This window comes from Pinus tabuliformis, chromosome 5_1, assembly GCF_031772625.1.
Source record: "Pinus tabuliformis cultivar Carrire ecotype Pingquan chromosome 5_1, CPIR1, whole genome shotgun sequence".
Classification (NCBI taxonomy): Eukaryota; Viridiplantae; Streptophyta; class Pinopsida; order Pinales; family Pinaceae; genus Pinus; species Pinus tabuliformis.
In genome coordinates, this window is record NC_142305.1 from 893,427,440 (window position 1) to 893,452,855 (window position 25,416).

General features: G+C 39.1%; 1 protein-coding gene across 2 annotated transcripts in view; it reads right to left on the bottom strand.

Moving 5' to 3' along the window:
* LOC149167677 (CRM-domain containing factor CFM2, chloroplastic-like) overlaps nt 1–25,416 on the bottom strand; it is a 184,184-nt gene that overhangs the window by 119,076 nt on the left and 39,692 nt on the right. For both annotated transcript variants that reach the window (XM_089433085.1, XM_089433084.1), the window contains exons 2-3: nt 7,244–7,787; nt 6,985–7,115 (exon numbers count right to left, since the gene is read on the bottom strand). In XM_089433085.1, the coding sequence (XP_089289211.1) occupies nt 6,985–7,115; nt 7,244–7,787 (675 nt within the window). The remainder of the gene's footprint in view (nt 1–6,984; nt 7,116–7,243; nt 7,788–25,416) is intronic.

Here is a 25,416-nt window from a genome sequence, read left to right on the forward strand (position 1 = left end):
TTGCACAAGTTAGCCCCACCACTTTAAGGGGTTTGACCCTATTGACCACTGGAGTGGCACCTGATGATTATATGAAGACTCCATGCCCAAGGATGATCCAGAGGACACTTGTACCATCAGATATTATCAGTCAACAGAGTTTTTTAACTCTATTTCTATCTTCTCATCATCTTTATTGTACCCAGATTCCACACCCTGCGGGGAATTGTAATAAGTGATACTAGTAATGATGATCTTTTGAATCTGTAACAGGCCTAGGATGTTGGGACTCGATCAGCGAACGAGTACACCTTGGACTATTTTTTTTATCTGGTTAATTATCTCTTCTTTTTCAGAGGCGGATAATTTTCTGGGTTTTTTCACTCATTTTTTACCCCAAAGTCGGGGTGACGGTTTGAAGGTTGAGCCCCTAACACATCTTAGTATCTAGAGTCGATGTATATTACCATACTAGATCACATAAAAAAATTCGTTGAATTTGGCTAGGTCTAACTAGAATTTTTTAATAATTTAAAATTTCCCGCAAAACGAGATTTTTTAATTATTTTCTATGTAATGGTATAAATAAGTGGCCTTAGAAAATGTCTGGGGCATGTGACTACTCGAAATTCATCTTCAGAGGCCCAGCATTATCCTAGGACCCACTTTGGGGGTCAAAAAATGACTTATGGTCCCTCAAAAGCCGATTTCCCTGATGACAATGGCAAAAATAAGGAAAAAATTCAAAAAAATGAATAATTGGAAAAATTTATAAAGTTTTCCAAAGTCAAAATCGGTCAAATTTTGACACGGAAATTATGTGGAGAGTCAAGGGTGTTGTGGCAATCATGTGGGGCCAACCAAGCAAGCCGCAACTCAAGTCAACGTTCCAAATTCAAGTTAAAGGTTCCACGTTGAGTTTATTTGGCACATCGAATTGTTAAAGTTAAAGTTTTGATTTAATATTAAATCAAAGGTATGTAATTAAAGTGCAAGGCATATAAAGTTAAGCCTTAATAAAATGAGTGGGCAATGGACCCCACTCACATTCCTTGTCTACGTAGGAGGCAAATCAAAACAAATATGCACATGCTAAAAGCAAACTCCACGCAGCAGAAATAGATGGTCAACGCTGCCAGCAAGGAAATCAACACAAGTGTCGAAGAAATCAGCGTATGGAATGAAGGAATAAGTTCAGATTTGATTGTGAATATTGTGGAGTTTGTCTCCACATTTTACACATGTTACACTGCCCAGCTACTTCATGATCCACGCACAGCAGATCAACCTCTACGCTGGCAGCTATACACAGATTTGATTGGCAGCATTGGTATTTGGTTGCAGATGTGTCAAATCACAGGTTTTAGTTGGAGATTTGTGAGGGAGTTTGTCTCCCATTTACTTCAGTTATATATGCACTTGGCAAGTAGCTCTCGCACTAATCAACAGTTAGGAAATTTGGCACATGAGGAAAGGATATATGTTGCCCAGCTAAGGAGATATGCACAGCAGTCATATCAGCCACTTGTTTGATCATTACTACACTCAAAGATTCATTGGCACTTGGTCAAATATCACAGCCATTAAGCAAATTCGAATTTCCATTGGGATCTCAGTGATGTGGCCACTTGGAAACTCAGTTTATCATTGGGATTATCTCCATTGCTACACTTGTCATTTCATCTTTCCTTGGGATCATCTCCCATAGTTCTATTTAAATGAGCCTTTGGCTCTCATATGATCATATAGAACGAGCTGTTGGGTTTGTGAAGACTCTGCTAAATTTTGTATTCATCTTTCATATAATAAAAGAGACTTTGGGGTACTATTGTGTTGGTGTTCTCCTTCCATTTCTTGAAGTGATGTTATTTCAATTGTTGTGCTTTACATTCTACATGTATGTTGGATTATGCTAGCTATAATTTTGCCACTTGTTTGGATTAACATACGCAAGCTATCTTGTATGGTTTTTTGAGTTAGAGAAATACTTTAGGAAGAGGAGCACTAGAAGATTTTTGGTGAAATCTCTAGCCTTCTCCTCCATTGTATAATCTAATCCCTTATGATTGCTGACATCTTTTTCCAAGTGTGTAGAGATCTTTAGATTTGGTTGAAGGATTTACTTGGGCATGGGGTAGCTCTCCAATAGACGAACTAACTCCCAAGATCAAGAATAGAAGGACCCAATCGATTTGCCTCAAGGATCTCATCAAACGATTTTGAAAGAGGGAGTTTCCTTTCCTCTAGCCTACTAAGATCACATAAATTTAAATTAAATATTTTTCTTGATCAATATCTTGTGCTTTCAAGGATTTTATTTGCTACCTAGAGCATTGTTTTAACTAGACAAGTATGGAGTTTTATTTGCATGTCTTGATCTAATTCTTGTACACTAATTGTAGATTATCATTTTGACTCTTTCATGTCATCTTTGTTTCCATTTCAAGATTGCTTTGCTTTCAATTTTTTAAGCATTCTACTTTTGTTTTAAGCAAAATACAATTTCATTTCTTAAAGAGCAAATACTTGGAAGGCACTGGTTGTTTATGTATTTCATGCTTATCTTATGATGGTTATTGCTCATATCAATTTTTGCTTATAAATCTTAAAGAAATAATCTATTTAACTCTAACAATTCTCCTAGAAACTCACATCTCTTTTTAACTTAACTTTTCATTAGGGACCACCCCCCTTAGCTAACCTAGGAGATAGCTTAAACGAAGAGAGAAGGGATTTAGTGTGACAGCCCCTTCTCTGAGTTCCCTGCCACCAACCACACCTTGTGGGGTTGAAGGCTTTTCTCACTGACTTGTAGGTAGGTGTAGGCGGCAGGGTCAACAGACCCTATGGTCAAAACCCACCTGTTGACTCGCAGATATATTGGCATTCGACTGACCTCATTTGGCATCACACATCACTCTCACACTCGACCAATCAAGGAGTTTTGTTCACACGTGTGAAGGAGGAAGAAGACTGAAGTTTCCAACAAAGTTTGACTTCTCTCATCTCTGTTTGACCAGCGTTGACTTGGGTCTTTCTGTTTCTGTTTGACTGAACTTGGAGGCCGAACTTTCAGTGATTCGTTGACTGCTTATTGACTGAAGATCTACTCCTGTTCTGGGCAGTTGACTGCAGGTCAACTTTTGAAGTTTGACCAATACTTTGATTGTGGAATTGCATGCCAATTTCGGCCTCTTTGACCAGCGACCTCAGGGCAAAATTTGGCCCTCTTCTGTAGACTTTCACTGTGAACAGCATTGACTATTTCTCTCTCTTTTGACTAGTTTTTACTTGGAAATTATTGAGGTTTGTAGTAGACTAGGGCAATTTGGTCTAGGGTTTACAGGAAGTTTTTTTTTCAATACAGTGATCAAATTCAATATATTCTTTGAACAGTCAAATTGTCTTCCAATGATATAATGAACACTACGTAATCAATAATAAAATTTTGGCAAGACAAGCATTATTCAATAATCCAAAGATGTCATATCAAGATGCCAAACCAACTCAATACACAAGTAGCTCAATTTAGGATAGACTTCAGCTCCGCAAGACAGAAATGATCCAGATACTCATGTATAGATTCCTGAGCAACAAAACTGGATGCCCTACCTGGTTTCTACAGCTAAAATCACTGTGGCTCTGATACCACTGTAATGGGATAGTATAATTTTACCCTAGTTTTTATTTCTGAAACTCCTCTTCAAACTTCAAAGAGTCAGCACTTCAACAATTTCCCAATATTTGAGCATAACCAGGTATTTACAGTGTATAAATCTATGTTGTCAGGAAACATGGGTTCGGGGACAGGGACGGGGACGGGGGTGGCATTTTTTGAAACAAGGTACGTGGGTTTGTCAGGTAATATAATAATATTAAATTTTAATAATTATATTTTATAAATTATAAATTTATAAATTATAATTAATAATATATATGAAATTTGAATTTGTATATTTTTCAACTTTAAACAAGAAAACTTTAATCATTTAAACATGCACTTCATTGAACATTCAACATTCACATTGAAATTTCAAAATTTATCACCAAAAAATTGTTCAGTGTTTACATATTAATAAGAATCATGAATCATGATATATGTCCATTGTCATACTACATTCAAAATTTGCCTTGAGGCATCTCCAAACATGAACTAGGAAATTTTAAAATACTAAAATAAAAATAGCTAAAGCCTAATGAACAATGGCTTCCTCAAGCCATGTCATCAACATCCATGTCACCAACATCACTTAGATCTTCAGCTAGCATGCTCTCCAAGTAGGAATCACTCTCATCTTGAGGCTCTTGCTCATCCATAGCAATTAGAGGTAGCTCAATAAGGCCATCTGGTTGTATCTCCTCTTCCACACACATAGCATCATCTATGTGTTGGTCTCATCTCTTGAAAGGACCCTCCTTGTACCTCGGGTCTTCTCGAGATATGAATCGAAGTGTGCTATGAATGTACACTAAGTTCTTTGCCTTCTTTGAGCCCACCCTATTTCTCTTTACTGAATGAATAAAGGCATAAGTACTCCAATTCCTCTCACAAGATGAAGAACTAGCTACCTAAAATATAAGGGGAAGCCCATTAAATTAATTAAAAAATTAAAAATAAAAACTAAAACTAAAATGAAAATTTAAAATTTAAAAATTAAAATTAATTTCCTATATTTAATTGAGAATTTTTCAAATTTTGAATAAGATGAGGAACTCCAAACAAGCTACCTATCCAAGTAACCGTATGGCAAATTGCTGCAACTCAAGAGCATCAACACCATGAAGCCACCACCAATCAATTGGATCCTTCTTCTTGCGTGTATCTGCCAAAGATGCATGTGAACCAAAGACACCTCGGCCACGTGAAATGGGTAAATAGATGCATGTGAACCAAAGACACCTCGGCCACGTGAAATGGGTAAATCGGAACAACTCAACCAAAAACAAAAATGAAATTCGATGGCTGTGGGTTAGTAAAAAGTTTAGGTTTTAACTTTTAAGTTTTTGACATTTGTTAATAATAAATATCATATTATTAATTTTTATTTTTTATTTTTTAAATTTCAATAAAAAAAATTTACTTGAAAATTAAATTTTTAATATAAATTTTTTCTGAAGAACTCGAAGAACCCAAAGAACCTGTTAAAGGAAAAGAACCAATTTTTTTTTTGGAGAACCTGGTTCTTCATAGAAGAACCCGGTTCTTATGGGTTCTTCTGAGAAGAACCCGTACCCAAATCCGGTACTTAGGGACGGGTTCGAGAACCCCACCCCCGGGTTCGGGAACCCGTGCAACATAGTTATAAATAATGTCACGACAATAATTTTCCACAGTATTATTCCATTAAACAATATCTTGGCCAATCCCAGATTAATGAATCCAACAATGCTTCAATATAAAAACATCCAATTCAACAACTGATACCAATCCAATAGACCTCTTAGCAACTTGCTGACTATCCTTTCGCATGGAACTATCCTGCATTAGTGGCTGACTATTCATTAGTTGGCCTTGGAATTCTATGTCTACAGCACTACTACTCAACCTATTTAAGGGTCAAACCCTTACCAGAGGACACACTGTGTGCACCTCACTTACTTATGTCACAATTGACCCTCGCTGTTGCAGCTTGAACCCAATCATCAATTCTTTCCCTTGTCAAGAGTTTGCACAGAACTGAGGCCTTCAATTATGGAACCCCGAATTGCGTATACTGACCTCCAAAATTATTCCGTTGACCTCCCTGTAGCTTTCACGGGTTAGGGTTGCTTCATAAATTCAAGATTTTCTTCAATCTTTTGTCACAGGAACCTAAAATGCTTCTCTTGGCTCCCCACTCAACAATCCCTCCTTCGCACTATTGTTGCAGGACAGAACGACTATTTAAGTATAGCCGAGTTGACTTTGTTTTCTTTCTTAGCCCAATTCTGGAAGATATATCCCACCCCAGCTGCTATACTCCTTCGTTGCCCTGGTCAGAGAGGCCCGAAGTCAAAATTAGGAGCAGAAATATCCTTGCGGCCCAGTCAGACCCTAATTTGCAGCTATATTCCTTTGCTTCCTTAGCCAGAGAAGCTTGGAGTCAAAAATGCCCCTGCTGTCCAGCCAGACCCTAATTCCAAACAAGAAAAATTAACCCTACGAACAAAGTCACCAAACCAAACTTCAGATCTTTCCTCAAGTTACTCCTGTGCCCAAAACAAAGAACGGAGATGGAAGAGGTGTCAACTAGGGTGGGATCTTTCACCACCGAAATTGACAAGAGAGAAGATGTCTTAAAACCCTCAAAGCTAATGCTCAAAAAAACAAATGAGTTGATCCACAATGATGATCCAAAATGAATCTAATCCTCCTTTATTTATAGCCTTCCTTGAGGGTTTCATCTCTATAAAAAATTGAGTAAATTTTATTCCAAACCCCAACTTTGGGTTTCTTTGCCCAGCTGCCCCAAAACTCGTCCAACAGTGGGAATTTTGGGGTTTTTCCCCTTTGTGGAGGACTATAGCCTACGGGGATTGATAGGTTAATTCATCTCCTTACCCTATTAATTATCTGGGAACATTACAAGGTCAAGGTTGCCATTTTGACTGGAATACTCTGATGTACTATTGATGAATTGAACTCTCTCTCATAAGGAAAGATTACCAGGTTTTGTCCCAAGAAATTTTGGTGTCTTCTTGTTTCATTGTTATTGTGATCTCTACTGCTCTATGGAAGTTAATGGTTGAAATTTTCAAGTATAACTGCTTAATGATTGGAATGCTCTAAAGAAGTCAAAGTGCATTACTGGAAGTAGTTATCAGTTTGAAAATTGCTCTAGTCTTCTTTGCTACTAGAAAATCAACAAAAACAATAAACATAAAACATGATAATTCACTATTGCCTACCCTAAACTGTACTTGGTGTTTACAAAAAACATGATAATTCACTATTGCCTACCCTAAACTGTACTTGGTGCTTGGAATGCATACCATTGGTTACAATGATAAAGCTAAAGAACTAACCTTGAGCTCTTCTGCCATTTTCTCACTGTCAGTGTTCTGAACTCCTCGCTTCAATGCAATCTTGGCAACTTCACTCCTATCCCAAAGTTTCACGATTGCAGCAGCCACTCCCTGCAGGTGCTTATTTATCCCTTTATTGAACCAAAAATATATTAGAAGAACTGAATAAATAAATATATACAAGAGAAACAACTGAAGAAAGATATCAAATAAGGATTTGGAAATAGTTCAAGAAAATACAAGCAACCAACCACATTACCTAAGGCAAAGTGAGGAGGTAATGGCCGTGCAAGCCTCCTCAAAATCGTCATTTCACTGTCAGTCAATTTAAGTTTCATCCCATAAGGCAGAAGCCTGAAAGGCTTCTTGTATCCAAGCACAACTGGTGGTAGCAAGTCAGCATCTACAGGTAAAGGGTCATATCCCCACCAATCAGTAAAACGAGGGCCCAGCCCTTCTAATAGGTTATTAATTTCTCTTTCGTATTCAATTTTAATTGGGTGGGATGTACAATCTGTTTCATGAAGAGCAACGTTAGAGTTAACAAAACTTGTTAACTGTTTGCCATCCATCATATCAGCCAAACTATCTTTATTTAATGTGTCACCACTCAGGGTTCTGCCCACTTTATCAACTGGTGTGCTCAAGGAACCTCTATCAGCTGCATATGGCATGTCAGCCACAGGCTTTAAAGCAATCCCTAGACTTCTAGCAGCTTTTACATAAGGAGGTTCATAATTGATTCCTCTATATATAACAATAACACTTCCAGCCCTCCAAACCACCAGCCCTCCAGTTTTCATCTGGTAGCAAAACGCAAACAACACATGAATGATTATTAGCTGCTTAAGGACCCAAAAAGTAAACTAACCCTCAAGGTATACAATAAATTTATATAACATAATAGAAGCAAGCAACATTCAGACCATCTAACCTCAAAATCATCTTCACTGTCTAAGAAAAATAATACTGAAACCCAGGAAGAAATGTGAATGAATTTAAGATAAGATATCTAATTATTCATTTATTCTTCACTTTCCATTGGCTTCATTTATGCACTTGTTATTTTTCAAATTTATGGAACAGAATTAGCAAATCACAACCAAAGAATATCAGTTTGGAAATATTCTTAACCATTATAGATTACATGAGATATCAGACCTAATCAAGTATGCACACAGCATGTAAACGTGGAACTGTACATACATTTGTCAATACTTTGGCTTCACTTATGCACTCTTGTTATTTTTCAACCTTATGTAGTCAATTAATGGAACAGATTTGGCAAGTCACCACCAAAGAATATCAGTTGAAAATATTCTTAACCATTAAAGATTACATGAGCAATCTGTTGAGAAATCAAGGGCAGCTAGATTAGGGTGATTTCTCTTATCTTTGGTAACTGCTTGTGATGTTCTTTTACTTAACTTGATGTACTTGTAATTAAATTCTTGTTTCACTTGATTATTATTGTGTTCTTATCATCAAAAAGCTACTAAACTATGAAGATCAATGAGACAAGAGGACAAAAAATGTAGGCTGTTAGCCAAGGCCAAAGCCTCTCCTCTTGAGAGGAAAACCCACAAGAATTCTTCTCTTCTTATAGAATCTCCAAATGATGAATTCCAAGACCTAAGACCCTTGACAAAGACTCCTCCAGGACCAAGTCAAACCTCTTCTTGATGAACTTGCTTCTCACAAAGTCAACCCAGTCAGCCTGCTTCAGAACTGCTTCAATTTCACAAATTCCGACCTGCAATTCCTTGACTGCAATTTCAGCCTAACTGCAGAAACCCTAGATTGAACGTGTGGTTGGAATATGGTGAAGTGTGTCTCCTTTCTCCTTTGCTTGGGGATCTCTTTTCTCCTTAGCAACTCGGCCTTCAAATTGATCCTTCTTGACACTTTATTTCGGCTCCTTTTGACTGTAATTTCTGCAGCAAATGATGCCCTAGACCATTCACACATGGGAGAACGTAGCCCTAAAACAGGTCTCACAACTTCGATTTCACTTCTCCTTTTGTTCTTCTCTTTTCGCTGGCTATTACGCTTCTTTTCTTGATGATTGAACTTCCTTCTTGCTGGATCGAATATCTTCTGCAAATGAGGTCGATGGCACACTTATATATAGTCTTCTCTGAGGCTCGAACAGCCCTATTGAGGCCGACTTGTCACTGCTAGGCCAACTTGTCTCTTTGTAGGCCAACTTGGTCTTGGAGGAGGACATTTGACTCTTTTGACTCTAAATAAATTTCTTTTACATGATACAACATGCCCAATAGGGTCTTTACATATGACAATGACTTCTTTGACTCCTAGAATTTATGACAAAGCCCTAGAAGCACTCAATGGGTGCTTGACCTATAAATAAAATGATCTTGAGCATGAAACCCATGCTTCAAAATAACAATAATGAACTATTTTTCTCTTTACATCAAATACATAAAATCATGATTACATGAGACATTATAAAGACCAAACCTAGTTACATTTTCCAACACTCCCTCTTAACTAGGGAGGTATTCATAATAAGATACACGGGCATTCTCATACTGAAGAACTCTCATAAGAAGAGTGTGATTGGTAAGCCATCTCACAAGCTATCTTATCAGCTTGTATCAATGCATCTCATCATATCAACCAGCGTATAGCAAGGCCTTGGCTAACAGTTCTATCTCTCCACTAGATTAGAGCACAATGTTGGGGAGACCAATGATTTATATGTTGATTTGGGGTAGCATCAGATGTGCTCTAGCCACGAAATTTGGTGGAAAGGCTAAGGCACATGAGATCTCCAATACCCAGAAAGGGTTTGGTCAGATTCTAAACAGTTTGGGAGATATTAAAATAATTAATATTTTTAATGGAGTCCCAAAGTCTAAACTTAGGGAAATTAAAATATTAATGTGAATTAATATGAAACTGCGTTAGAATGGTCCAAAAGTCATGGATCAAGCCAAATCTAATCTTAGCCGTTGATTAGGGACTTAATCTCGGTCGTTGATCTGTCAACGAGAAAAGTATAAGAGAGGCTTGAGGGTCACTTGGAAACACACACCAAGAGATCAAGATTTCGACGTTTTAGGGCTGGGTTTGCTGAGAAAGTTGAGAGTGATCAAAGTTGCAGCTAAGGGGAAATGAATACAGAAGCAGAGATGCAGAGATAGTGCCGAGAGGATCAGCGCAGAAGCCGGAACTGTCGGGAACTGTCGGAATTACCGGGAAAGCTGATGCAGAGGGCAGAAGCCAGAACTGTCAGGAACAGCCAAAACTACCGGGAAAGCTGACGCAGAGGGCAGAAGCCAAAACTGTCGGGAACAGTCGGAACTACCAAGAACTACCGGAACAGCCGAGAGTTGACGCGGAGGGCAGAAGCCGGAACTGCTGGGAACATCCGGAACTGCCGAGAACTGTCGGAACTGTCGGGAACAGCCGAAATTGCCGGGAACTGCCGGAACTGCCGGGAAAGCTGACACAGAGCGCAGAAGAGGCTGACGCTGGGATTTTTCGTGGGGCAGATTGGAGTTGAGGAGTTGTCGGAGTGTTTTCCGGGGTTTCAGCTGGAGCATCTATCTCTGAAGGAGAGGTACTACTACTGAGATTTTTCTCTGTTGGGCGAGCCGGATTTGGCACCCAGATTGTATTCTGAAACTGCTTAATAAATCAAAACCTCAAATAGCTGCATCGGTTTTCCTGCATTGGGTTTTTCCAGGGACATTAGTCCAAAAATAACAGTATCATTTGTGTGGTTGTTTCTGTTTCCTTCAGTTGATAATCTGTAATGTGTTGAGCATATACTTGTGTTTATTTTCAATATTTACATGGTAAATAACTTGTTAATTAATCAGAACAAGTAGGAAGGAATAAATCAGAAAGTACATGGAGGGTTTCTAACTGTTAGACTTAGAAACTTCAACATTATAGACACCTTCATCATTGTCTTTCAAGGCACATATCCATTTGGATGTTTAATGTATGTCCTTTTAGGACCATTCCCATCTTGGATTTACACATCCTCATGGAATTTCCTCTTCGACTACTCTTACCTATTGGATTCCCTACCTCATCCTCAAAGAGGATCGAAATTCAGATGCTTACCCAATCCTCCATTCTTTCTTCATGACATAATGACAAGAATGATGTGTCTATCTCTTCCTCTCAACTAGGGAGGATCTACTCATTCCTATAAAAGGAATATACCCAAGCTCCCTCTTAACTAGAGACTTGTTACCAACAGCAACTATCTGCTCTTCGGTGGAGATCACGGTACTATCAGCTGCTTGTAGAGCTCCTCCTCTCTACATCATCGCGTCATGGATGAACTTCAACTTCATGGAGCCAACTTCTTTCAAAACTTCTTAGTAGTGCATCGGCCATCTTCTCCATCACTTCCCTTCAATGATACATAACAGTGATGTCATCCTTCTCTTCATCGGGAAGTGACCTTCTTCGTTATCATCTGGCTATCCTTCATACTGCTACCTTTTCCAAATCATGTTCCTTCCAGGATCTTCCATCCAATCTTAGTTGTAGATGAACTTCTACAACCCTCTTTCGGTAGCCTTGTTACAACCCAACCAGATGCTTTCTTTCAAAAATCAAAAATGAATGTCAAATTAACATTACCTCTTTATGATGGCCCTTTGTCATGACATCTCTTCTTGTAATATCAACATCCTTTCGCATACTGTCTGAATCCGTCTCCAAGACATACATTACCAAGGTTCTCCTTTTTTAACATACATATCAGAATCTCCATACCTTCTCCATGGAGATGTCATATCCAACCTTTCTTGTTGCCAGATGTTGATCACTTATCTTCTCTTACATGACTATAGATACATATTTCACGAACTCTTCTTTCACCTTCTTCACATATTGCTTCCTCAGGATCTTCTATACATAGTTCCTTCATCATAGGAACCATAGTTGCCAACCACCTCATATTCTTTATGAGGTTATATCATGTCAATATGTAGAAGAGTTCAAGGCACATTGTCTACATGCCTTCATGCATCATTTTTATGGAAGAGATTCTTCTTATTTCATCATGCTCATGAGATAGAACATTCTAATCATTTGATCTGCAACTATGTGATGACATGACTTTATTGATCTATTACATGCCTCTTCCTTCATGCGGTCATCTAGACTTCCTTTAGCAACTTCCTTTCCTTGCTTGAAGATGAAAAATGCTTCAACCAACTTGACATGCTGCACTCCTCTGTCATGATACCTTCATCCTTCTAACCAATGGATCCCACACAAGGTGGAATGTAGACTATCTGCGAGACACTTGCTTCTTCTAAGTAGAGGTGAATCTTTTAACAAAGATTCCAATGGAGGATCTTGATGATCCTTATTCTGTAAATGCTTATTTTTTAAGGATGATGAGGTGTGACAAACTTTTATCTTCTTATCTTGCTAGATGACTTTCACAACCATATAAACTACTTACTTCAGTTGTCTTTCTATGCTTCCAATGAAGATGCCATGAGATACTTTTTTTCTATCATGTACCATGACTGCGTCAACCATATAAACTTCTATTTCGACTATCCTTCCATGCCTCTATGATGATGTCATCTCAATCTTTGCTATAATGCATCCTATCATACTTGTGATGTTTTTTATCATGACTGTTATCTTCTACAAATTGAAAAGAACTAAGTGTATGATGTTATCTCAGTCATAGTAGAGGTCTTTCACCTCTTCCTTTTTTGATTTCTTATTTTCAGGTTCTTCTACTTCTTTGGTGACATGGGCTTCATTTCTTTCCTTTCTCTTCTTGTTGTCCTTCTTGAGTTTAGGACAATTCCTTTTGAAATGCCCATATTCATTACATTCATAGCATTGAATCTTAGACATGTCGATTTTCTTTTGAAATCTTTTTCGAGACTTTCCTTTCTTCCTTGCCATAGCTGCATATGCTTGAGTTTGTTCACTTGATCCAACATCGTCTTTTGTCTTCAATTTTGCATAATGACCATAGATCATTGAATGGGTAGTTTCCTTCTTTTCATAAATACTTGATACAAAGTCGCCCCATTCATTAGGTAGTGCATTGAGCACAATGGTGGTCATTTCTCAATTAGACATTACTTCTCCTAGTTCTTGTAGTTGGTCTCTTATTTGAGATACCCTCATAAGGTATGAGGCTACCCCTTCTTCCTTTGATACCTTCATCTTGTATAGTTCGGTTCTTAACGATATAATTTCTCCTGCAGTACTTACAAAGAATAATTCCACCAATTTTTCATAGATTTCATTCGTTGTCTTCAACTTTGCTACATAGGGAATAAGGGAATCCTTGATTGACTCAATAAGGATTCTTTGAGCTCTTACTTCTCCTTTCACGTACTTTGATAATGCTTGAGATTGCTCCTGAGAATGTTTGGTAATTGAGCCACTGACATATTCACTAACTTCATTTTCTAAGAGGATCAAATCTATTCTCTTCTTCCATGCAAGGTAATTTGATGTCCCAACAAGTTTGTTTTTCTCCTTGCAGAAAGAAGTCATTGTAGATTGAGACATAAAATATAGAATACTTACTTGTCAAGTGAAGATGTTTCTTTGATGATGATGCCTTCTGATGTTGACTTCCACTACTCCTTTGACAATTGAAGATGCCTCCTTGATGATGATTGTTTGATGATCTTTTTCAAGGATGTTTGAGATGTGACCTTTTCTTCCAAGAGAAGGAGACTGCCTTGATTCCTTTGATGATGGAGTGTTCTTCTTGCTTCCTTTGGATGTAGTGTAGAATGTGAATACTTCAAGTGTGTAGAGTCTTTTGAGTTGGTGGGGTCCTTCAGGTCTTCTTCTTTTTCAAAGTGTTGTTCCTTCTAGATGATATGATCCTTGTGATGAGATGGATAGTCCTTCTTGATGCTTCTTAGTTATCCTTGATGATGTCCTTGTGCTCGGCCCTTATAAATCCTTCTTCAATTGGATGATCTTCAAGTTGTTTTTCCTTGTTGTCACCTTAGCTCTAATACCATGTTGAGAAATCAAGGGCAGCTAGATTAGGGTGATTTCTCTTATCTTTGATAAGTGTGTGTGATGTTCTTTACTTGACGTACTTGTAATTAACATCTTTTTCCACTTGATTATTATTGTGTTCTTATCATCAAATAGCTACCAAACTATGAAGATCAATGAGATAAGAGGACACAAAATGTAGGGTGCTAGCCAAGGCCAAAACCTCTCCTCTTGAGAGGAAAACCCACAAGAATTTTTCATTTCTTATAAAATCTCCAAATGACGAACTCCAAGACCTAAGGCCCTTGACAAAGACTCCTCCAAGACCAAGTAACAACTCTTCTTGATGAACTTGCTTCTCACAAAGTCAACCCAAGTCAACCTGCTTCAAAACTACTTCAATTTCACAAATTCCAACCAGCAATTCCTTGACTACAATTTCAGCCTAACTGCAGAAACCCTAGATTGAACATGTGGTTGGAATATGGTGAAGTGTGTCTCCTTTCTCCTTCGCTTGGGGATTTGTTTTCTCCTTAGCAACTCGGCCTTCAAATTGATCCTTCTTGACACTTAATTTCAGCTCCTTTTATGATTGTAATTTCTGTAGCAAGTGATGCCCTAGACCCTTCGCACATGGGAGAATGTAGCCCTAAAATAGGTCCCACAACTTCGATTTCACTTCTCCTTTTATTCTCCTCTTTTTGTTGGCTATTATGCTTCTTTTCTTGATGATCAAACTTCCTTCTTGCTTGATCGAATATATTTTGCAAATGAGGTCGATGGCACACTTATATATAGTCTTCTATGAGGCTCGAATAGCCCTAATGACGTTGACTTGTCACTACTAAGCCAACTTGTCTCTTTGTAGGCCGACTTGGTCTTGAAGGGGGGCATTTGACTCTTTTAACTCTAAATAAATTTCTTTTACATGATACAACATGCCCAATAGGGTCTTTACATATGAAAATGACTTCTTTGACTCCAAGACTTTATGACAAAACCCTAGAAGCACTGAATGGGTGCTTGACCTATAAATAAAATGATCTTGAGCATGAACCCATGCTTCAAAATAACAATAATAAAAATGTATCTTTCTCTTTACATCAAATACATAAAATTATGATTACATGAGACAATATGAAGACCAAATCTAGTTACATTTTCCAACACAATAAAACCTAATCAAGGATGCACACAGCCAGTAAACATGGAACTGTACATATATGTGCCAATCCTGGAAAATAATTTCTCAATAAAGAATGGGGAGTGTTGACAGGGATAAATGACCCAGCAATAGTCACAAGAGTTATCTCCAGTATGAAGTCCCAATTAGACCTCACATAGTTTGGGATAAGAGATTTGTTGCCACACAATCTAGCAGGGATCCTAAGAGGGGTACCTAAGGAACAACTACTAGACCAAATTACAACAATGGAACAAAGACCCACTATCACCCGAGTCAGTGTCCCTGCTCTTTACGAAATTCACCAATGGGAGGAGTCTCAGTATAAGGGAAATCACAAGGATGATAAGATCAATGACTAGGTATGGTGTGATTTCTAAAGCCCATTCAAAGGAGAGACTCAGAAAATGGCTTGGTTACTTCAAGGGCAAGATAATGGCTCTCCAAGAAAGGCTTATGAGGAGGAGGCCTAGAACTAGGAGGAAAGGATACTAAATACAAGGGATACTCCTAAATCAAAGGCATCCTAAGGAATGGGAAAGACCTCTCTTAGGGTTATGTAAGATGATAGGCACATAAAGGTTTGGGACCAGAAGAGAAACCTAGGAGAATCCAAGTGAGGCCTAGGGTTTGCAAAATTAAAAGAGGAATGATCTTCAATGAGATACCTAGGTCAAGCAAGGATGACAGAAGGTCAAAGGATCAACTTCCACCGCATTTTCAACAGCGAATGACCTTTGGAATGTCGCTAACCAAATAAGATTAGGGGTAAAATCCGTTAGCCTCATACTCACAATCAATAAGTCCAAAATAATAAAATTATGAAACTTGGAAAATATAATTCCTACTTGTCTTTGATGTGTTCATTAATTCTAGAATGAGTTTGTTCCTAATACTTGGGAGTTTGTTGGTTGAGAGATTCTCTCCAACTAGTTAGCCTCCTAGATTAGTGTGTGGTTGAGATATTCACTCAACCAAGAGATTGCATGTCCAAGATAGACTAACTATCTTTAGATATAGCTTCATGTATTTATAACGTATCATCATTCTTTGTGAATACAATACAATCAGGCTTAAAAGCCTTTTCCGCCAAAGTTTTTGTCTCTCTGATTTTATTTATTTTTATTAATTGTTTTCAATTGGTATCAGAGAAAGTGGGATCCCATGTTTCAAAGTGAAGATGATTGTGAGTTATTGGGCATGTCTTGATAGATCACGTGATAGTCGATTGCCTATGGCAATGTAAGATAGAGGTTTCTTGCGCCATCGTTGAGTGTGACACTTGTGTTGTAAAGAGGAGAACCTCTTTGGAATAGAAGGGTCACACATATCCCTAATTAGAAGAGCCAATTATGTTGATAGCAGAAAGGTCGTGTGAAGAAATTGTCCACTGTAGTTCAAAAGTGGAGGAGCTGCGTTGTAGATGTAGCTGCGTTGACATCTCTGTTGTCATGAAAGAGGTCAGCCATTGTGGGAATTATATAAGTCGTGAAGGAAGCCGAGTGTAGATAGCTTGCAAAGCTGCACTATCGAAAGCATCGCGTTAGATCACTGTGATGAAGAATCCAAAAGAACTCACGGGAGTTCAATAAATGCTGCAGTACTCATTATTTAAAAAAGAAATTAAAAAAAAATGTTTCGATCTAAGCGGAGAACATTTCCTGGTGGTGATTTAGTGAAGAGGATGGCAATGTAAATTGGTACATTTTTTTTATGATTGGTTTTAACCTGTGCGTGTATCCAATTTTTGAGCAACGTGCATCTGGATTTTCCTTGGGTAATTATCAGTCTCTATTTCCCATCATGCACCCTTCCTTTCTTTTTTTAGATTTATGGTGGAGAAGCCAAATCTCATTTTGAAGACAATCTTTCTCAAATCTGTGAGGTCTGAAATTACATTGTTAAAGGGAGTACTCACAATTTTGTTGTGTTTTGTACATGGCATTGTTGGTTATAATAATGAGGCATTCCAGCGTGAACAACAATTCATTGACATTATGTGTTTGATTGCTGGATGGAGTGATTGAATTTTGGATGTGTTTTGAATCAATTACTGAATATGAATTTGTGTGAAGTAATCGAGTTCTTGTTGACTCGTGTGGAAACCTTCGTGGATCATGGTGCAACAAAAGCGTAGATTTTGTACAGTGGTTATAAGTTGTTTTATATTGCTGGAAGTAAGACAACAATTCCATCTTATGGTGGTTTGGGTGTTCGTGTGAGATGAATGCGATTGGCATCAGATTGGTATCACCAACTCCCCACCTGCAAAACAATGTTAGAAGCCACAGCAGGGAAGAAACAAATGAAACACGGATCTTCGAGCTGGAGTGGTTCTTAACTATGATTTGGGCTGAAGCACGATGTGTGATGCATCGTCTATGGGCACCTCCATTGGTGTTTATATGCATCACAGTTGTGGAGTGACCAGCATCGTGAAGCCTGAGGAAGCGACCTGCACAAACCAGCATTAAGAAGATGCATTGAGGAAAGCATTGTGCAGCGAGAAGTTGAAACAGTGCAGAGTTGTTGCTGTGTTTCTTTAAGGTGAAAGTATGCGGAGCCAGCGTAGCCAAAGATTAGCAATCAACATATAGAGGAGTAGACAACAGCATGTGATGTGCGTGGAACACTGGATCAATTTATTTTTTTTCAAGCTAGTGGGTTCAAAGCATACGGTGGAAACACTTAGTTGACGCCAAATTCAAGAATTAATCTTTGAGTTGGACAATCCTTGCTTATAGATTTAGCAATGCATTGGAAGAGCGTTGAAAACTCACCTGCGTGAAAACTGTAAACAGACATGTGATACACTGCCAGTGTATGAGATTTGCCAGTTCTGAGATGCAGGAATGAATCTGACTAAGTCGAAGAGCTTCCTGCAGTGGGATGGATTTGGAACAAGTGTGCAGACCTGCGTACATTATTATATTGATGGTCTGCGTGGACAAGCATTCACCAGTGTGGAGAAAATAGAACTGCTAGTTGACGAGAGGGCGCCACAGTCAAAGTAAAAAGAGCAGAGATTCCATTGTTGCCTTACACCAAGAGTAAATGTCAGAATTTATAGGAATTGGTGTTGACTGGCCTAAATCTGAATGAAACAAGGCATTATGAGATCTAGCCACCTGCGTTTAGTATAGACAACGTGGAAGAGCATATAGCAAAGACTTGGAACAAAGCGTGTGCAGCAAAGACCATGGATCGAAGCACGGAGTAGCACGGATCTCTGGTAGAATTGTCGCGTGGAGCTTGCAAGAAAGTTGGACTTGAAACAACTCAAGCCACCGTGGAGGAGTGCGTAGAGGATGCCAGCTCTGAAGATAAATTTTCAAGGTAGCAAAATAAAAATGGAATTTCATTTGGATTCAAATCAAGAGTGGGTAAGATAGGCGTTAGTTTATTTCTTCCTTTTGCTTTCACAAAACTGTGATTACTTAAAACGTATACTTCCAAGTAAACGAAAAGGCAATGTCACATAATGTGGAATGCACTTTCTAGTGGGAGACATAGTAAAAAGATGCCCTTTAATACTTTTTTATTAGAAGATTTTGGAATGTGAAGAAATTTAAATTTTGGAAAGCTTTTTCTAATGTGATCATAAAGATAATGGAGAGATAAAGTATATTTTGTGATATTTGGAGTGATAAGTGATTTGTAATATGGAGTGATAAGTGAATTTATTTTTAAGAGAATCAATCAGATAGTGCTTCTTGAGAAGAAGCTTGGTAGTTTATGTACCACAATATTTAATAAAAGGGATATCTTTGTTTGTGGTGTTGAAGTGTCTTAGATCCGCCTGAAATTTGAATAAGGGGATCTTAGGTACTGTTGTAGCGGCTACAACCACCATCCAAAATTTTGCCTATGCTTCGTTTTGGAGCCTCCCTTCTAAACCACAGCAGCTCATCTTGCACTGATTCAGGTACTTGTGCTTCGACCAAGCCTCATCCTTTGCATCTTGGCTTGTGTTTGCTTACTTGGTTTACTTTCTAACCCACAAGCCAATCTCTTGACTTGGTCTTTTCACTGTTTCGGGCTTGCCTTATGGAACTGTGCAATTCTTGAGGACAACTGGCCTTGCTCTTGGGAATTGCACAATCCTGACTGCCAGTGAGCCTTGAGCTCTGAAATTGCGCAGAACTGGATGGCAGCCAGCCTTGAGCTGGGAAATTGCGCAAAACATGAGAGGTAGCCCAGAGCCACTTAGCCCAAAAATTGCGCAGAACCAACTGTGCTCAGAAATTGCACAATGCATGAGCCATAGAGTTTCCCAGTCCTTCCCAGAACTGTGCAATCTTTCCGGGCAATGCATGGCATGTTCCCCCCAGAAAAGAAAGAAAACTAAAGGGCAAGAAGCATCCCTAGGAAGTAGGGATCTATTATTAGTTTCCCGAAGGTGGCACATTGCTATCCTTAGAAGTTTCTGCCAAGTGTCGCTTTTGTCCTTGATCTCAGGCATGTGCATCATAAATTCCAATTTGCTCAATTATATGTAATGGACGCCTCTAGAGCTCATTTGTACATTCGATCATCAAGCCCTAGCATTCCTGAGGAGATCAAGGAGCCTTCGGAGCATCTACCAACTGATGAAGTTGTAGGAATTAAGGGATAGAGCCATAATTAAATTCAAAAATCACCAAATGATTGTAAAAAAATGGTTTGATCATCATCTAGCGGGAGATAAATATTTCCAAGTAGGGGAGCTAGTCCTGAAATGGGACAAGCTGAGTGAGCCAAAGGGTAAACACACAAAATTCCAACACCTATGGCTGGGCCCATTCCAAGTTGTTGAAAAAATTGGTCAAGGGACTTACAGGTTGAAAACGTTACAGGGAGAGACTGAAAAGCTCCCTGTTAATGGCCAGCATTTGAAGAGATACTTCCAGTAGCCACCGCACTAGTGGTTGCCTCCTGAGTAGGTTAGAGTTCATTTCTTTTTGTTGTTAGTTTAGTTGTATTTCTGTCCTTTCTTTTGTTTTCTGCCAAGTCTATTTTCCTGTTGTTTTGAATTACATTCCTTTTCAGCCAGCTGATTGTAGTCCCTCTGTCTCGTTCTACCTTTCAGAATTTCCCTCATTCACTACTCTCAGCCTTTCCCTTCCTCATTAACTTGTTGATGATTCTGTTGTCCCTGAATCCATCATTTCCCCGCAATCAAACAGACTTTCCATTAGCCCATGAGCACTTGAGAATCAGTAGTGGAATGCAAACCAAAATCCCTCATTGGCATCTGTTGGGAACTGTGTGAGATCTATTGATAACTTGGATATCTGGAGCATGTAGAGGCATCTTTATAAAACAAAAAATGTGTAACTACAACTGGACTAGCATGGAGGAATGTTGCATTTAAATAAATCCCACTCAGACCTAGCCTATACCTGTTTGTAAGGTTTACAGTCATTCTCCATTGGTCCTATCCACCACACTAAATGGTCCAATACCTATTACTCATAAGTAAACCTCCTTTCATGGGCTAAGCTCATTGTCTCATACCCTGTGGCAAATCTAATTGTGCTCTAGTCCTTGTGCTTGAAACTGGAAGGACTTATCTAAAAAGAAATGAAATGCCAAGTCCTTGTGCCAATCTGGAAGGACAGGTTGTTTGGGAAGTCGGTTAGAGTAAGGACTGTTGCTGGGATCAAAGTACCAGTTGACATAGCAAGCCCAACATTGCTTAAGCGGTTTAAAAATATGGCATGATCCATGATTGTGCCCCATTCAATCAATGAAAATATAGCACTGAAATTTTCATATAAAGTGTAAGAAAAACAAGCCTACATCAAGCTTGATGAGCAATGAAGAGCTAAGGTACACACCTAAACAGGTATGGACAGACCAGTGGCAGCCCCAAAGGGATTTTTGAAAGTGGGAAACAGGTAAAGGAAGGTCAATAAACCCCATAATACTGCCATTGGAGAATGCCTATCAAAATCATATCAGCAAGTAGAAGCTATTTGTCTCTATCCCTTCTGTTGGGTACCAAATCAGGTCATCTTTCCGTCCACTTCTACTATCCTTTTTGACCTTTTTGTACTCATTTACCTATGCTGTTACGTTAAATCTACAAGGTAAACACCCCTGACTTGTCCAATCGGAATATTTTAATTAATGAAGTAATTTCACAGAGTCCTATATATTCGCGGTACTAAAACACTTGTTTGACCGCAGCTTGGAGAACAGGAACCCTCATTTCAGCACTTCACAACAGATCTAGTAACGGCCAGCCATCAGGAGGCTGCGTAGCTGGAGTCACGATCCCCCTGGAACTATTCTTGGACCTATTTTCCATCTTGGACATCTAGTTATGGTGCCATTCCAACTGATGTACATTTTGAAGAAGCGGTTACCATGTTTCAGGGAGCTCTGTTAATCTCCCTCACTGTGTATAAAATGCAGATTGTTCCTGTGAATGGGGGTTCTCCCATTGCTATTGTAATCATTTGCTACAGATTAATAAAATACCATCTATTTTGCTGCTCCAATCTTTTCCGTGACTAACACAACCCTGATCAGAGAGCTGGGCCCGCTCTTCTGATCAGGTGTTGTGTCTTTGTGTGTGTGTTATTTAGTAGTTAAGCTTGCTGTTATAGTTCTTTCCTGTTTATGAATATTCCTGAAGTTTCGTAATTAGTTTAATCTTACAACCATGTTTTGAATCTTAACCCACGAACCCTTGGTTGGAATGGATTACACGTTTGCCCCTGCATATACCTTGCGCATTGCCTTGAAAGGATACACACCCGGATTGATAAGTTAATGTTGGAATAGGGTGAACAAACCATTCATACCTGGACACCAACACCTTCTGAAGCAGTTAATGTTTAAGTGGAACCCATGCTTGTCCATCTATATAGTTTGCATTTCAAGTTTATTTTAACATCCTGATGTTCTATTGATCTGAAGGTTATTTGGAAACAGAGATAACTGGTTCGCCCAGCGGTTCACCATTTGTTGTGGCCACAACTACCACCCTATTAAAACATTCTCTGATAGAAAATTTTAAATGGGCCCCCTATAAGTTTGATCTATCATCTCTCTGAATGATCCTTTTCATCCCAGTAATTTTAACTCTAAGGAGGGCCAAATCTTCCATTCACAAATGGGTAAAGCCCTTTAACAAATCCCTCACTTAAGCCCTTCATTCCTATGTTTATCGGGATTTGTTTAACCCCTCAAAACCCTCATCGCATTATTATTCCCATCACAATGCCTTATAGTGGAAATCCTTCACAAAGCATGCATAAATCCTTTTCGGGGCCTATCGCAATCAACACAACGTATTCATGGTTTCCGGACCCGACAGGATTTATTAACCCAAATGCATATATTTTCAGGTTCGGAGCTATATCGTGCATCGCTATCGGCCCAATCCCAAAGCTTATATATATATATCGGGTCCGGTGTTAATCGCTTATCGCTATCGGCCTTGTCCCAGAGCCCATGTATGTACAGCTCGCTTCCACCTGCCCGACTGGATGGTTTTATCAATCACAATATATATATATACATATCGGGTCTAGAATCCCCATCGCATATCGCATATCGGTGGAGCCCGACGGTCATGCGATTAGTGGAGAGGTGAGAGCCAGACCCGACGATGATTATATGCCCGATTATATAAAGTTTGAGGTCCGGCCTAAGTGATCGGGGAAGAATTTTCAGTGTTTTCCCATGTTTTTCAAAATTTGCGATATAACAAAGGATCGGGTTTTCAGTGTAAAAAGCAGGCCTGTGGAGTCCCAATAGTGCAATTGCGCATCAGGGCGGTGGAAGGCATGGGTCCTGTGACCTGAGAAGGGGTCGATACCTGATTGTGATGAAAGGAAGCCCTCGAAAACTGTGCCAAGCCTATGGGTTGAGCGGGAAATTGTATTTTGACTATGTATCAGGCATAAATCCTTTTCACACTTGTTTCGTGGTTTTATAAAATGAATGAAGGCAGCATTTACGTTTGATTAAGAATTTTTGTTCTATTGTTCACAATCATCAAGCTAATGATAGCTATCCTTGCAGGTGAGAAGCAAAGGACGCAGGAGGGGATTCGAAGGGCCATTGTATGCAGAAGTGTTGCATTTAAGGGTCTGGCCGCAAGCATTCTGAGTCGGGATCCCAATGACACTTGAATGGGATCCCGACTCAGAATGCTTGCAGCCAGACTCTTAAATGCAACACTTCTGCATACAATGGCCCTTCGAATCCCCTCCTGCGTCCTTTGCTTCTCACCTACAAGGATAGGTATCATTAGCTTGATGATTGTGAACAATAGAACAAAAATTCTCAATCAAACGTAAATGCTGCCTTCATTCATTTTATAAAACCACGAAACAAGTTTGAAAAGGATTTATGCCTGATACATAGTCAAAATACAATTTCCCGCTCAACCCATAGGCTTGGCACAGTTTTCGAGGGCTTCCTTTCATCACAATCAGGTATCGACCCCTTCTCAGGTCACAGGACCCATGCCTTCCACCGCCCTGATGCGCAATTGCACTATTGGGACTCCATAGGCCTGCTTTTTACACTGAAAACCCGATCCTTTGTTATATCGCAAATTTTGAAAAACATGGGAAAACACTGAAAATTCTGCCCCGATCACTTAGGCCGGACCTCAAACTTTATATAATCGGGCATATAATCATCGTCGGGTCTGGCTCTCACCTCTCCACTAATCGCATGACCGTCGGGCTCCACCGATATGCGATATGCGATGGGGATTCTAGACCCGATATGTATATATATATATTGTGATTGATAAAACCATCCAGTCGGGCAGGTGGAAGCGAGCTGTACTTACATGGGCTCTTTGACAAGGCCGATAGCGATAAGCGATTAACACCGGACCCGATATATATATATAAGCTTTGGGATTGGGCCGATAGCGATGCACGATATATCTCCGAACCTGAAAATATATGCATTTGGGTTAATAAATCCTGTCGGGTCCAGAAACCATGAATACATTGTGTTGATTGCGATAGGCCCTGAAAAGGATTTATGCATGCTTTGTGAAGGATTTCCACTATAAGGCAGTGTGATGAGAATAATAATGCAATGAGGGTTTTGAGGGGTTAAACAAATCCCGATAAACATAGGAATGAAGGGCTTAAGTGAGGGATTTGTTAAAGGGCTTTACCCATTTGTGAATGGAAGATTTGGCCCTCCTTAGAGTTAAAATTATTGGGATGAAAAAGATCATTCAGAGAGATGATAGATCAAACTTATAGGGGGCCCATTTAAAATTTTCTATCAGAGAATGTTTTAATAGGGTGGTAGTTGTGGCCACAACAAATGGTGAACCGCTAGGCGAACCAGTTATCTCTGTTTCCAAATAACCTTCAGATCAATAGAACATCAGGATGTTAAAATAAACTTGAAATGCAAACTATATAGATGGACAAGCATGGGTTCCACTTAAACATTAACTGCTTCAGAAGGTGTTGGTGTCCAGGTATGAATGGTTTGTTCACCCTATTCCAACATTAACTTATCAATCCGGGTGTGTATCCTTTCAAGGCAATGCGCAAGGTATATGCAGGGGCAAACGTGTAATCCATTCCAACCAAGGGTTCGTGGGTTAAGATTCAAAACATGGTTGTAAGATTCAAGTAATCACGAAACTTCGGGAATATTCATAAACAGGAAAAAACTATAACAGCAAGCTCAACTACTAAATAACACACACACAAAGACACAACACCTGATCAGAAGAGCAGGCCCAGCTCTCTGATCAGGGTTGTGTTAGTCACGGAAAAGATTGGAGCAGCAAAATAGATGGTATTTTACCAATCTGTAGAAAATGGTTACAATAGAAATGGGAGAACCCCCATTCACAGGAACAATCTGCATTTTATACACAGTGAGGGAGATTAACAAAGCTCCGTGAAACATGGTAACCGCTTCTTCAAAATGTACATCAGTTGGAATGGCACCATAACTAGATGTCCAAGATGGCAAATAGGTCCAAGAATAGTTCCAGGGGAATCGTGACTCCAGTTGCGCAGCCTCCTGATGGCTGGCCGTTACCAGATCTGTTGTGAAGTGCTGAAATGAGGGTTCCTGTTCTCCAAGCTGCGGTCAAACAAGTGTTTTAGTACCGCGAATAGATAGGACTCTGTGAAATTACTTCATTAATTAAAATATTCCAATTGGACAAGTCAGGGGTGTTTACCTTGTAGATTTAACATAACAGCATAGGTAAATGAGTACAAAAAGGTCAAAAAGGATAGTAGAAGTGGACGGAAAGATGACTTGATTTGGTACCC